Here is a 12,146-nt window from a genome sequence, read left to right on the forward strand (position 1 = left end):
GTCATTTGTTATCATTATCAAGTATTATGTACTATACATAATTGCATGTGCTCTACTATACTTTCATAAGACTGGCAACACCAACATCATGACCAATATGTAAGCAATGTGTTGCACTATTTACAGCAGTACAAGGGCAACAATTTCACTGGAAAATGATTTCTAAATAATAATTCATCTTAATCTTATGGGATCACTGTTATATAATGTCAGAGACTATATATACGAGGCAGGACTGTATATATATATGTGTGTGTGTATGGAAAGCGAGGAGGGAGGGAGGGAGAGAGAGGACTCTATCTTGCAGGTATAAGGACAGAAGTGTTAGAGTAACAGCTCAAAAAACCAAAAGCCAAATGTTTTCTCTGATATGCAGATGCTAATTAACAATGAGGGGGTCAAGGGAAAAATAGAATTACTTTAGATTAGGTAGTAGGGAGTGAAAAGAGGGGAGGGGGTATGGGGGTAGTCAGGAGAGTAGAATGAATAAGACATTATTACCCTATGTACATATGTAACTATATGACCAGTGCGATTCTACATCATGTACAACAAGAAGAATAAGAAAATAAACTCCCTTATATATGATGTATCAAAGTGCATTCTACTGTCATTTGTAACTAATTAAAACAAATTTAAAATTTTTTTAAAAATGAATAAATGAAGGAGCACTAGGCAAGTAGCTCAAAGGTCTAAGTGGTTATGTGATTCTGCCAGCACAGATTATATGACGTGTGAGCAAGGCGCAACCTAATCATTTGAACTTGTTTATTCACCAAAGGGAAAAAAAAAAGAAAGAAAAAATGGAATTCTGAACCTAAAAAAAAAAAGCATCTCCAATTTTTTGAATCCACTAAATGGCAAAGTCTAGGTAGTAACTAAGACTGTTTCCTAGTCCCATGTCTATTCTACTCTCAATGACTCCCATGCATTTATGATTCAGTGAACACTTCTGCATTATTATACAATGGGTTTAAAGACACTGAGCCCAAGTGGCTGACACCAGACTCACAGCTGGACTAACAGTAACCACAGAGAGAAGCTCTGCATGATTTACAGCAAAGGTCACAGATTGGCAGTTTCTGAGTAGAATCTGGTCTTCAGATATGTTTTGTTGGTCCACACAGGTTAAAAAAAAAGTCAAAGCATTTCGCACCTGTGGATTTCCTTTTTCTTATGAAACATGAAAATCTGGGAAAATACAAAATCTGACCAGCCTGGTTTCAGATTCCCTCATGGCAGCAGTGGGGCAAAGTGCACCAGCTGTTCTTTAAATGGGTCTCATACTCTCACTGCCTAATGTCCTCACCTTCCTATTATCTTACACCCAGCTTCTCCTGAACTCCTGACCCCTACTGATATCGCTGGTCATCAGTGAGGGGTACTGCTCTCTCACATGTTGAAATATGACATTATATGGTTGCGTTTGCATGCTTCTCTAAAGCAGGGTTTATTTAAGAAGGGATAACATAGACTTCTTCTGGGAGGGAGGAGGGGGCCATAGCTGGGATCATGTATCCCAAGAAGTGAGAGCATTCTGCCTTTTTTATAGGACTTAGATCCAGGAGATGCTCAGAGAGATGGCCAAAATGTGAGAAGCAGATGGGATGGAGGGGCTGAAGTGGTATGATCTGGGTAGGAAGGGGGCATATTCAACAACTGTTGTAACTCCCTGTAGGGAGGGACAATCCCTGGGACAAGTTACCTTAGCAATAGGTTAGAGGAAGGGCTCTGAAGGAATTAACATTTCAATCCCTCCATTTTCTGGATCTGACCCTTGCCTATCTGCCTAATTCTGGCTTCACTATCAGGCTGATTTGGGACTCTTGATTGCTGGGTTAATCAGGGAATGGAGAAAGCAGTTAGCACTTTCTAGATTCATTAGCCCATGATGACACAATTCAGGAGCATGCTTGAAATCCTCTGGGCCTGCTTTAAGAGGTGGTTGAGAAATGGAAGCTCTTGTGTTTGGACTCTGCTAGTCATCAGGCTGTGCATTTGCCCGATTCTAATAGCTTCTCAGTTGCCTCTGAGGAGTCTGTAAGGTAGTGGCCACATAAGCTTATGGCTCCCAGTTGAGTGATTTTCTGATCATGAGAGGTCAAAGAGTGGTTTAGGCAGAGAATTAGGAAATAATCTTCTAACTCTTCAGGGTGTGTGCCATGTTCTGGAACCAAAAGAATTTCTAGAATATAAGATGTCCATTTTCTTCTTTTTCTTTTTGTATTTACTTAAGTACTCCCTAAAAATAATTGCCTCCAAGTTTTTATGCCTTTCAACATTAAATTGTCTATAATAACCATATTTTTTCTGGGAATCTTAAGTACGTTAACCAGAGTTATGAGGTTTTTTTTCAATTAAAAAAATTAATAAGTGTGTGTGGGGAGCATGGGAGGAATGGTGGAAATTTACATAGGGCAAAGGGGAGGGAGGGGAAGAGAGGTATGGGGGTAGGAAAGATGGTGGAATGAGATGGGCATCATTTACCCTAAGTACACGTATGAATACATGAATGATGTGACTCTACTTTGTGTACAACCAGAGACATGAAAAATTGTACTCTATTTGTGTAATATGAATTAAAATGCATTCTGCTGCCATGTATGACAAATTAGAATAAATAATTAAAAAACTAAAAAAAATGCATGTAGCATATGGCACATAATGATTACACTATTTCATTCTATTATAAACTCAGGAGCAAAATAAACTTTTAAAATATTCTCTAAATATAAAAAAGTACTACTAATAAAAAAAGACAAGCTATTACCTTTTCATATTTATATATATATATATATATATATATATATATATATATATATATATATATATATAAACTGAAGCACAAGGAGGTCAAATGACACGTAGAGAATGCAGGGCCTCGCAAAAGGACATTAGTAATTAAGCTTCATCAAATCTACCTCCACACAGTTGCTTGTCAGAGAGCTTTTTTTCTTTTTTTTTTTACTTTTGTTTGTTCTTGGCTGGCCTATTTTCTCCTGGTTGCCTATGGATTTTCTTGTTGCTATTGTTGTACATCTTAGTGAGTTAGCATGACAAATAAGATAGTTTGGCTGAGTATAGGTTCAAGAAGACAAAATGATATAATTTTTATAAATCATAAAATTAATACATGAGTGTTGCCTAAAACACAGAGAATAGAGTAAAACTACAAAGAAGAACATAAAAATTATCTATAATCCCAAATAGAGAAATAACAATTGTTAATGCAAATAAGCCTCCCAACACTTTTTATGTTTATAGTCATCTATAACACAACTGTGCTTAAAAACTGCATGCATTCAGGATCATAATGCACAAAGCATAGGTTCTGTAATCTACTTTTCTGTTAACATAAATTCTAGCGTTCTTTCCACATTATTTATATGCATCTATGTCATTTTAATAAGTTAGAGTGTGTCCCTTCAGAATTTAATCAATCTTCTGTTGATAAAATTTGTTAATATTTTGTTTGTAATGACTAAATAATGCTTCAATGAGTATCTTTACACTGTTGCCTGATAATTTCCTTAAGAAAAGGCACCAGAAAAAGATATTTTAAGAGATGTAAATGGGAATATTTGAAACTCTTGCTGAATATTGCACTATTGTCTCTAGAATTTTGATGAATTCATGCTTCCATCAACAGAGTATGTGATAGAAGAGCTTGTATTTGTTTTATTTGTTTGTTGTTGGATTTGATTATTTTTTAGTACTGGGGATTGAGCCCAGGGGTGCTTAACCACTAAGCCACATCCCTAGCCCTTTTTATTTTTTTGAGAGAGAGTCTTGCTAAGTTGTTAGGGACTCGCTAAGTTCCTGAGGCTGGTCTTGAACTTGTGATCCTTCTGCCTCAGCCTCCTGAGTTGCTGGGATTACAGGTGTGCACCATTGTGCCCAGCATAATAGAGCTTTCTAAATGCCATTGCCTACCTCCTCCTCCTCCAAACCCTCCTCTTCTTTCTCCTTTTTTCTTTTCCTTATATAGAGTTTGGGTAGGAGAGATGCCAGAAAGGAGCTTCATTCTAATATCATCTCTGCATAAAGTAGTTTAATTAAATCTATTCACGTATTAACTGTCTCACAATCTGCATTTATTATTACTTATTTGAAATTTCACATCTCTAAATTAGGGTAAAGTATGTGAAGTTAACCAAGTTGAAACAGTTGAAATTTATCTTGGTATTTTTTAAGGATTTTAGAGGACAGTGTTGGTCACCTATCTTGGTTACATTTGTCTGTCCTGTACCCATTTTCCAGTTAATGTGAATCCTACCTTATGAAACATCCCAGTTACAGAACTGTCTTTGATCAAGAAGGAAGCTAATCTGCCTCCTCTTCCTCCACTCCAGACTCCGGCCCCTTCTTTGCCTCGAGAAGAGACCATCTGTCCTGCAATTGGTGCATTGTGCTCACAGGTACTGCAGGGATCAGACAGAAGCCAAGCTGACACCATTGCTTTTTTAATTCCCCTGCTTCCCTCACTACCCAAATAAACCTCTCAAACCAGAATCTGAATCTCAGATTCTATTTCCATAGAACCTGGCCTAAAGTGAAGGTTTTCAATAGATAGAAAACTTGAGAAATTATTTTTTATAAGCCATTTTATTGCTCAGTCATAACTCATTGCTATTGAACTCAACACAAGTGGACATGATTCATAATAGAATTATGTCTCTCAGGTAAATACTGACTTGCCAAAGGAAAGAAATAATGTGTTTTGGTAAGCACGGAATAATGTTGTATTCATTGTTTTACTCTTGGTGTGTATGTTGGGTCTAAGATTACATTGACAGATTTGGAGATATTTGTGAAGTGGATTGGTATTCTTAGAGACTTGAAAAGTGATTTTGTATTTATTATGGTCTCCATTTTAGGAAACGTGAAATATATTGGTGACTAATCTGAAGTCAATAGTGCTTAATTTTGTGAGATGCATAAATCCCCAGTGAACAGAATGCCAGGTCAGAGTTAGATATTTTGTAATCTATACTAGGAAACCCATTTCATTTCAGCTTTGATGAATGTATTTTTAAGAATCATTTACTGGCCCATTTTTCATAAGGACAGATTTTTAGATAGAAAAATGAAAGCAAGTTAAAAGTAAGGTCTTTGGAACCTCTTCATGGCTGACTTTGAATTGAGATTCAAGTGGACATGTTGAAAGGTTTTCACAAAGCTAGCTGTATTCAGAAATATCAGTGCTTGGTATTGCTACTTCTATTTCAACTTGAATTTTGTGTTAAAATGTAAGTGTGCTCCTATTCTAATTTCTAGGAGGGCAAATTGTAGTAAAAAAGGGATTGAGTAATCAATTGGGGGATTAGGGTAGATATTTCAGAATAAAGGATATTACTTTGTCTGAATTATCTAAATTGACGATAAAGATAGTTTGCAAATCCATCTTTAATTGTGAAAAGCTCCCTCTAATCTTTCTTCCCAATAGGAACACCTTCTCTGTCTAATGGTATCCATTTCTTAGTTATGTGCTTCTGACAAGTGAATCGGTGGTAGGGGGATAATGGGCTGGGCCATAGTGGCAAATTCTGAAAGTGTTTTTATTTGCAAAACAATTTTTTTATGCTATTAACACAGATTGTCTTCTTTAAATAGTGGATTTGAAGATTGCTATCCTCTATTTGGAATTCTAGTCCCCTGTGGAGCTATGGTTGGAGCTCCCAGCCTCAAACAAGCATATCTGATGAGCACCTGTGTCTTCAGGGCACTAACCACCCTTGGAATATGTGGCCAGATGTTTCTAATTCTGGTTTCTGAGGTTCTGTAGTAGCTTGCGTTTTTTTATTAACCTACTGTAATTAAGACCCCAGTTTTGACAGTCTGTGTCCTATTTTGGGAAAGTGTGATGCCAAACAATGATGCCGTAGTTTTGCAATGCAAACACTTCATGTTCATTCAGGGCTTTATGTTTTTGCCTCATTGTTTCTTATCAGCTGGGTTTCTGAATGCATCTAAGGACACTGCTTCCATCTAGCAAGGAAACTAATTAGAGGCCTCTATTTGGAGCAATTCTGTTACCTATTAGAGTTGTCTTCCATCCAGGCAGCTTTGATTTCAATAGGTTTTCAAGAAAAGCTTCATGATCTAATCAAAACAATTCATATGTACTTAAAGGGGAACAGATGTTGTTTGATCTCGAGGTATCTGAGAACTCTACATTCTCCTTGTTATAGATCATCTGTTTCTGTCCCTGACAGGGATTGGGGTACAGGTAGATAGTTTATTTCTGTGATCCTAGACATAGGCAGAGTCACAGCATATTTTGTTAGGATTACCCCTTGGATTCTCCCAGGAGAACTGGTGAAAAGTTTTTCAAAGGCTTCTATCAGAGATTTCAGCTGATTGTTGTAACAGAGCTGCTTTTGATGGACAAAGAGGTCGATAGGAGGATGCTTAGACTGTAGAATAAAATTTAGTCAACGTAATAAGAGAACAATGAAGATCAGGATGTGGCCAAGTCCTTTCTCAGTAAATTATAAACAGAATTTTGAGTTTGTGCCTATTCCCCCATTTTGTCGTCCCTCCTACCTGGAGATGGCAGTGCACTTTTGTGGTCTTGTTGTCATTTCTAGCTGTTTTGTGATTAACAAATGGATAAGATACCAGCCATTTGGATTCTAGCAAAATAATGTCCTTTTTTCTTCATCATCAAGGAGTATTTGCTTAAAATCTGATCTGTGAACTCAGAGGCTTGTTCCATATTAATGGAATTTCAGATAAAACATTTAGAGACTCTTCCATAAGAGATGGGCACTGTGAGCACCATCAGGCTGGGAGTCAGTTAATGCCTATGACCTTTGCACACCAAATTCAGATTTTTTATTCCAAGATGCAGGAATTAGGACAAAATCTGGGATAGTCATTATTAGGCACTGACCCAGTGTGACCCTGTTCTAAAGGTGCAATGGACCAGTTTTTGCGTTCTTCAGCAGCTGTGCCATAATGATATCATGGAAGGGAGTAAGATGTACCATAAGGTTTTCCAAACTGACTGCTATGTGGTGATTTTAAACAAAGGGAAACATTTTTTTCTAGGATCCCAGAAATATGAGGCTGTCCATTCTGTTTTCCTCTCTGTTTAGGCACACAGTGTGTGTTTGGTGGATGTCCTCCAGACTACAAATTGGTGAGTTTTGGTGTCGGTGAGATATATGACAGAGTTCCATTTTTATTTCTCTTTAAATTCAACATCTATGAAGCTGTAATATCCTTAAATCTCTATTAACAGATAATAGGCCCACATTGAGAAGAATTATGTATAGAAGAAAAACCAGGAACTTAAAATGAATCTCTGAAATGTTGTGCATAATCAATAGTAGCTGGTATCTGAGCAGGAGGATGCTCTCCTAGCAAGCCTGTGAATGGAAGGAAGCCAGCAGGTTGCATGGTAGGAGGTGAATCTTTGCCTTCCATTTCCCAAATTCTAAAAGTGGAAGTAATGATTATAATCATGAAGCCAATCTTCACAAAGTGTAGTAGAGAGAAGTGTACCAGTCTCAGAATCAAGCATATATCGCATTCTCCCCCATCTCACCAATAGAGTAAAAGAATCTTGGAAAAGATACTTAATATCTCTGCATTCAGTTCTGTATCTACCTACCTGATAGAGATACTTATTCTTGCTTCCATTTTTATTTCTCCTTCCAATACGTCTCCATAATTGAGCAGACAAACAAATGAGATTCATCACTAAAGCACTGTAAAAAGTGTTGAATGTTTTCTTTCATGTGCAGAAGTTAGAGCAAACAGGGGGAAAGGGAGCTATTGATATAAAAAAAAGATAGAGGGAAGGTGCAGAAGAAGGAGGATGAAGAGGATGGATAGGAAAGAGAAGGAAATGGCCTAATGAACTTGACAAAATTGCACTATGTGCATGTGTATCTATAAAGTGCCAGCTGAAAATACATAAGTTGAAGGTACACCAGTAGAGAAGAGGAAGATAAATAGCAGGAGGCAGAAGGGGAAGGAAAGGAGGGGAACAGGGAACTGATACATGGTAAATGAAATTCCATGTGTGTTTGATTATGTCAAAATGAACCCAACTGTTATGTACAAATAATACATCTGATGGTGCTCACAGTGCCTTTTAGTTAAAACAAAAAGGAAAAAAAAAATACAAAACTATTATACCAACGGAAGAGACTACTTCTTTTTTCTTCATTATTGTTACCAAAAATTTTGTGAAAATTGCAATATTAGTAGTAGAAATAGATACCTGTATTTCCTTTCTCCCCACTTGTCCAGATTAATCTTCTCTTGAATCACATAATCCCTCCGACCCCATTTTAAATTAAGTAGTGCATTCTGAAACCCAATGACCTTTCCAAAGAGCAAGTCTGAGAGCAGCAGGAAAGCAACTGAAGACCTTTTTGGCTCCTTGGAGATAGGCACACCCAGTACCAACTTGGAGTCACTAAGGTAACCAGGAAATTGCAAAGAAAGCATTTGGAGAAGAGTAGGAGGAAAGAGTGTGTCTCCTAAAATATCCATGAACACTAAATTATAATATGAGGTATTCTTTAGCTCTTATGACCAAAAATAACACAAATAGAGCTCAGTTCAAAGTGGAGGTTTCAGTGCTGTTGAAATTCAATGCTACTTAAATCTCAGTCTTGACTACATTTACATTTTTATAATTAATCATAGAAGCAAATTTGGCTGAGATATAAAATACTGAATCAATCTTAACAGTGCTAGAAAGCTGTACACAAATCAAAGCTTCCTGGAGATAACTGCTTGTCTGTGTGAACTGATTTGTCTACTGTGTGCTCTTTTAAGGAATACATTTTTTAAGCTATCTGAATGATTTTTACAATAATTTAACAACTTTAATACCAACCAACCATTCAATAAATGAATAAATAACCCAAACTGTCTGACTTAAATGTGATTCTCTAAATTCTACTACATCTAAGAGACCTAGGTATTTTGGGAATCCACTGATTGGTCTTATCTGGTAGTCAACATGAGGTTGCTCCTAATGGCATCCATATAAGGACCAAATTATTTGGAGGAGATTAGGAGGATCCAGTGTAGAACCCAGAGAAAAAGAACTCTGTAGGATATGTTTATGAAATGTTACTTGACTCTTAGGTTTTGAGTACTTGGAAATCAGTCTGTTATTTTCACTGATTTTTGTTAACAGTACCTCACTTCCTGGTGTGTCCAGTTATTTTTGCTATATAGCACTCATATGGGTCAAAATTCACATGAGGCAATTGAGGCTCCTAAGGCACATATTTAAAGGGGCACTGACTCTTAAAATTGTGTATATTTTAAGGGGGCACTCACAGGTTTGTGTAAGGTACCTTTAAGGAGGTACTCTAAGTGAGTGCTTCCCAAAAATTTGTGCTTCTGGCAACTTGCTTTACCTGGATTGTTATTAATTACTCTTGAAAAAATATCATATTGAATCATTGACACATGGGACAAATGTGCCTTCTTCCAGAAGAGGGGTCAATAGGGCCCCAGGCCCATATCATGGCCTATTTTTAAAATATGTTCCACTAGCTAAAAGTGTGTTTACATTTTTAAAGAAGTTATTTGAAAACAAATAAGAATATCCTACAGAGATTGTATGGAAAAAGCTTATGGACGCCTTCTGGCACTTTAAAGCACTTTATGCCTGCACCCATCTGGGACCTTAAACCAGGTGCTCTATTATTAATAAGAGGAAGGATGGTATTAATTATTAAGCAAATAACATAACCACAGATTAAGTAAATATTCTTCGCAAAGACTTAGAAACCAAAACTTTCTAGGGTGTATATTTTATACATTAAAAACAATGCAAGAAGACACAGGACGGATAAGGTTGTCCTGAAGAATACTTTGATTGTTTATAGTCATTCAACACATATTTGCTGAACATCTCTGATGAATGAAACTAATATCTGATATTTTTTAGGTGTTTTTTTTTTTTTTTTTAAATCTGGCTCTCTGGCAAGAAACTAATCATGAAAGACTATCTAGTCTTCCATTGTTCCAAGTCAAACATACTAAAAAATATGTGATTCATATTCCAGAAGATTCTAGAAGAAAGGTATTATATTACTTATATCTCTACTCTGAATCCCTACTGCTGCATAATTTGTGCCTTGATCTAATTAGTTCCTCTATCAATGTGACTCTATCTCAGGGTTGTGGTAAAGAGATGCTTCCTCTGATTAGGCTGAGTCTAAAACGTTTTTAAATCATAGCATACCAAAAAGACAGTGTGATGGACTTTATTGCCTTATCTAACCAAGTATGAGTGTAATTCAGATATTACCTCCATTGCTTCTAGCTTTCCCATTGGGAGGAATTGTTTATGGTCTAGAAGTGTAGACCTCTGCAGGTGGTGTGTCTCACAATTTATAACAGAAGCAGACCTGCACAGGCCTGCATACCTACCCCACCGCCAACTCTGCAGGGAAGGTGGCTTCAGAGTGGGGAGGTGTTATGACCACTTTATTGCTTCCCCTAGGTCAGAAAATATGGCTTTTGGTGACATGTAATCACAAGTTTTTGTCTCAGGCAGGTTCAGTAGAGGCATTTATCACTACCTTTGGACATTTCCATGTAGGTTTTGTCTATTCTCTAATAGAATTATGGAAAGCAAGCTAAAAAAATCTCCAGAGACTGTAAGCAAGGGATTCTGCTGTGGTTGTAGTCACCTTTTTCTTAACATAATTTATATTTTGGAGAGACGTCTACAGGTTCTTAGTGAAACTTGTTCAATTGACAATTTGTTAATCTCAGTTTGCCTAAAGAAATAAATATTATTGCATGGATGTCAAAGATATTAATGAGGCAACATTTTAAGGGTTTTCTGTGACTTTCAGATAGTGTTCAGTGTGGTATGGGAGTTTGGGGATCCTGTGAACATAGCTTCTAGGACTGGTTGCATAAACTTGGGTATAACTCTTAATTTCTTTGTGGTTCACTTCCTTATTTCTAAGTGAGGCCATTATGACCTGTTCATTATAAGTCATGGAAGCTCTATTTTGTTACCCCCTCTAATTGCTGACAAAAAAAATTATTATTATTTAATATCTGATATTTGATCTAATATCTAATATCTGATTTTTTTTTTTTGCCTGCTCTGACTTGGAACAATGGAAGACTAGATAGTCTTTCATAATTAATTTCTTGCTAGTGGTCCAGAGAGCCAGCTTTATTTTTTAAAAAAATCCTATCAGACACAGTTTTCCTTTGTCTAAGTCCTATTCCTCCCTCCCCAGGCCTTGAATTTCTTTTATCTCATTCCATGTTTCATGTATAAGTCATATAAAATATATTCTCTACCTTTATTAGAAATGTAGACACCCTTAAAAATGGCACAATCTAACATGATTTACTCTTCACATAACAATATTCTGTTTAGTTGATCCAGAAGTTTATCTTTTATACTCAGTACTAATATTACAAATATAGAAGTGTTGGTAAATCTATGACAAGATTACTGGTTTTAATTGATGTATTCCATTGCATGAATATAACACTATTTGTCCAACTAAAGTAAATTTCCAATTTTTTGCTATTTTAAAGAATTCTCCAATAACATTTTTCTTCCAATAACATAATTGCTTCCCCTGGCACATTTGCTAGAGTTTCTTAAGAGTGGCATTACTCAAATGATCCATTCTATGATAACAGTTTATGGACAGCAGCTGAAATTAGGCACACACTTAGAGTGACAATTCTTGTGGCAATGCTTAGTAAGTGTTAGGTTACATGGAATTTCATTTACAAAATGCTTTCCAGTTTCTCTACAGCAACAGTGTAGGAGAGTCCCATGGCCTCATAGTCATATCAACTTGTGGTATTTCAAGATTTAAAAACATTGACTAACGCTTGTTGTATTTCTGATATTGGGAAAGTATCAATTAAAGAATGATACTTTCCATTGTTTCTGGTAAAAGTGATTTATTGTATGGAGAGCATTCCTTCCATTTTCTTTTGAACAATTTTTTTTTTATCAGGAAAATGATGAAATCCTGTATCTGGTTCCATTGAAACAGTAAGACAATTTTTCTAAATTAATCTGTAAGTATATTGCATTATATTAAAATACTTTTTAAAAGATTGAACACAGTTTGCTTCACAGTGATGGGTTTGATTGCAAAATTTCATGGTAACATTCATGA

General features: G+C 36.2%; 1 protein-coding gene across 1 annotated transcript in view; it reads left to right on the plus strand.

Moving 5' to 3' along the window:
• Myh15 (myosin heavy chain 15) overlaps positions 1 to 12,146 on the plus strand; it is a 161,136-nt gene that overhangs the window by 61,427 nt on the left and 87,563 nt on the right. The window contains 1 exon segment of the mRNA XM_058585464.1: positions 4,294 to 4,418. Coding sequence (XP_058441447.1) covers positions 4,294 to 4,418 — 125 coding nt within the window.

The sequence above is a fragment of the Marmota monax genome, unplaced genomic scaffold, assembly GCF_021218885.2.
Source record: "Marmota monax isolate L192 unplaced genomic scaffold, Marmota_monax_Labrador192_F-V1.1 WCK01_AAM20220418_F8-fsc00156, whole genome shotgun sequence".
In the NCBI taxonomy this organism is placed as follows: Eukaryota; Metazoa; Chordata; class Mammalia; order Rodentia; family Sciuridae; genus Marmota; species Marmota monax.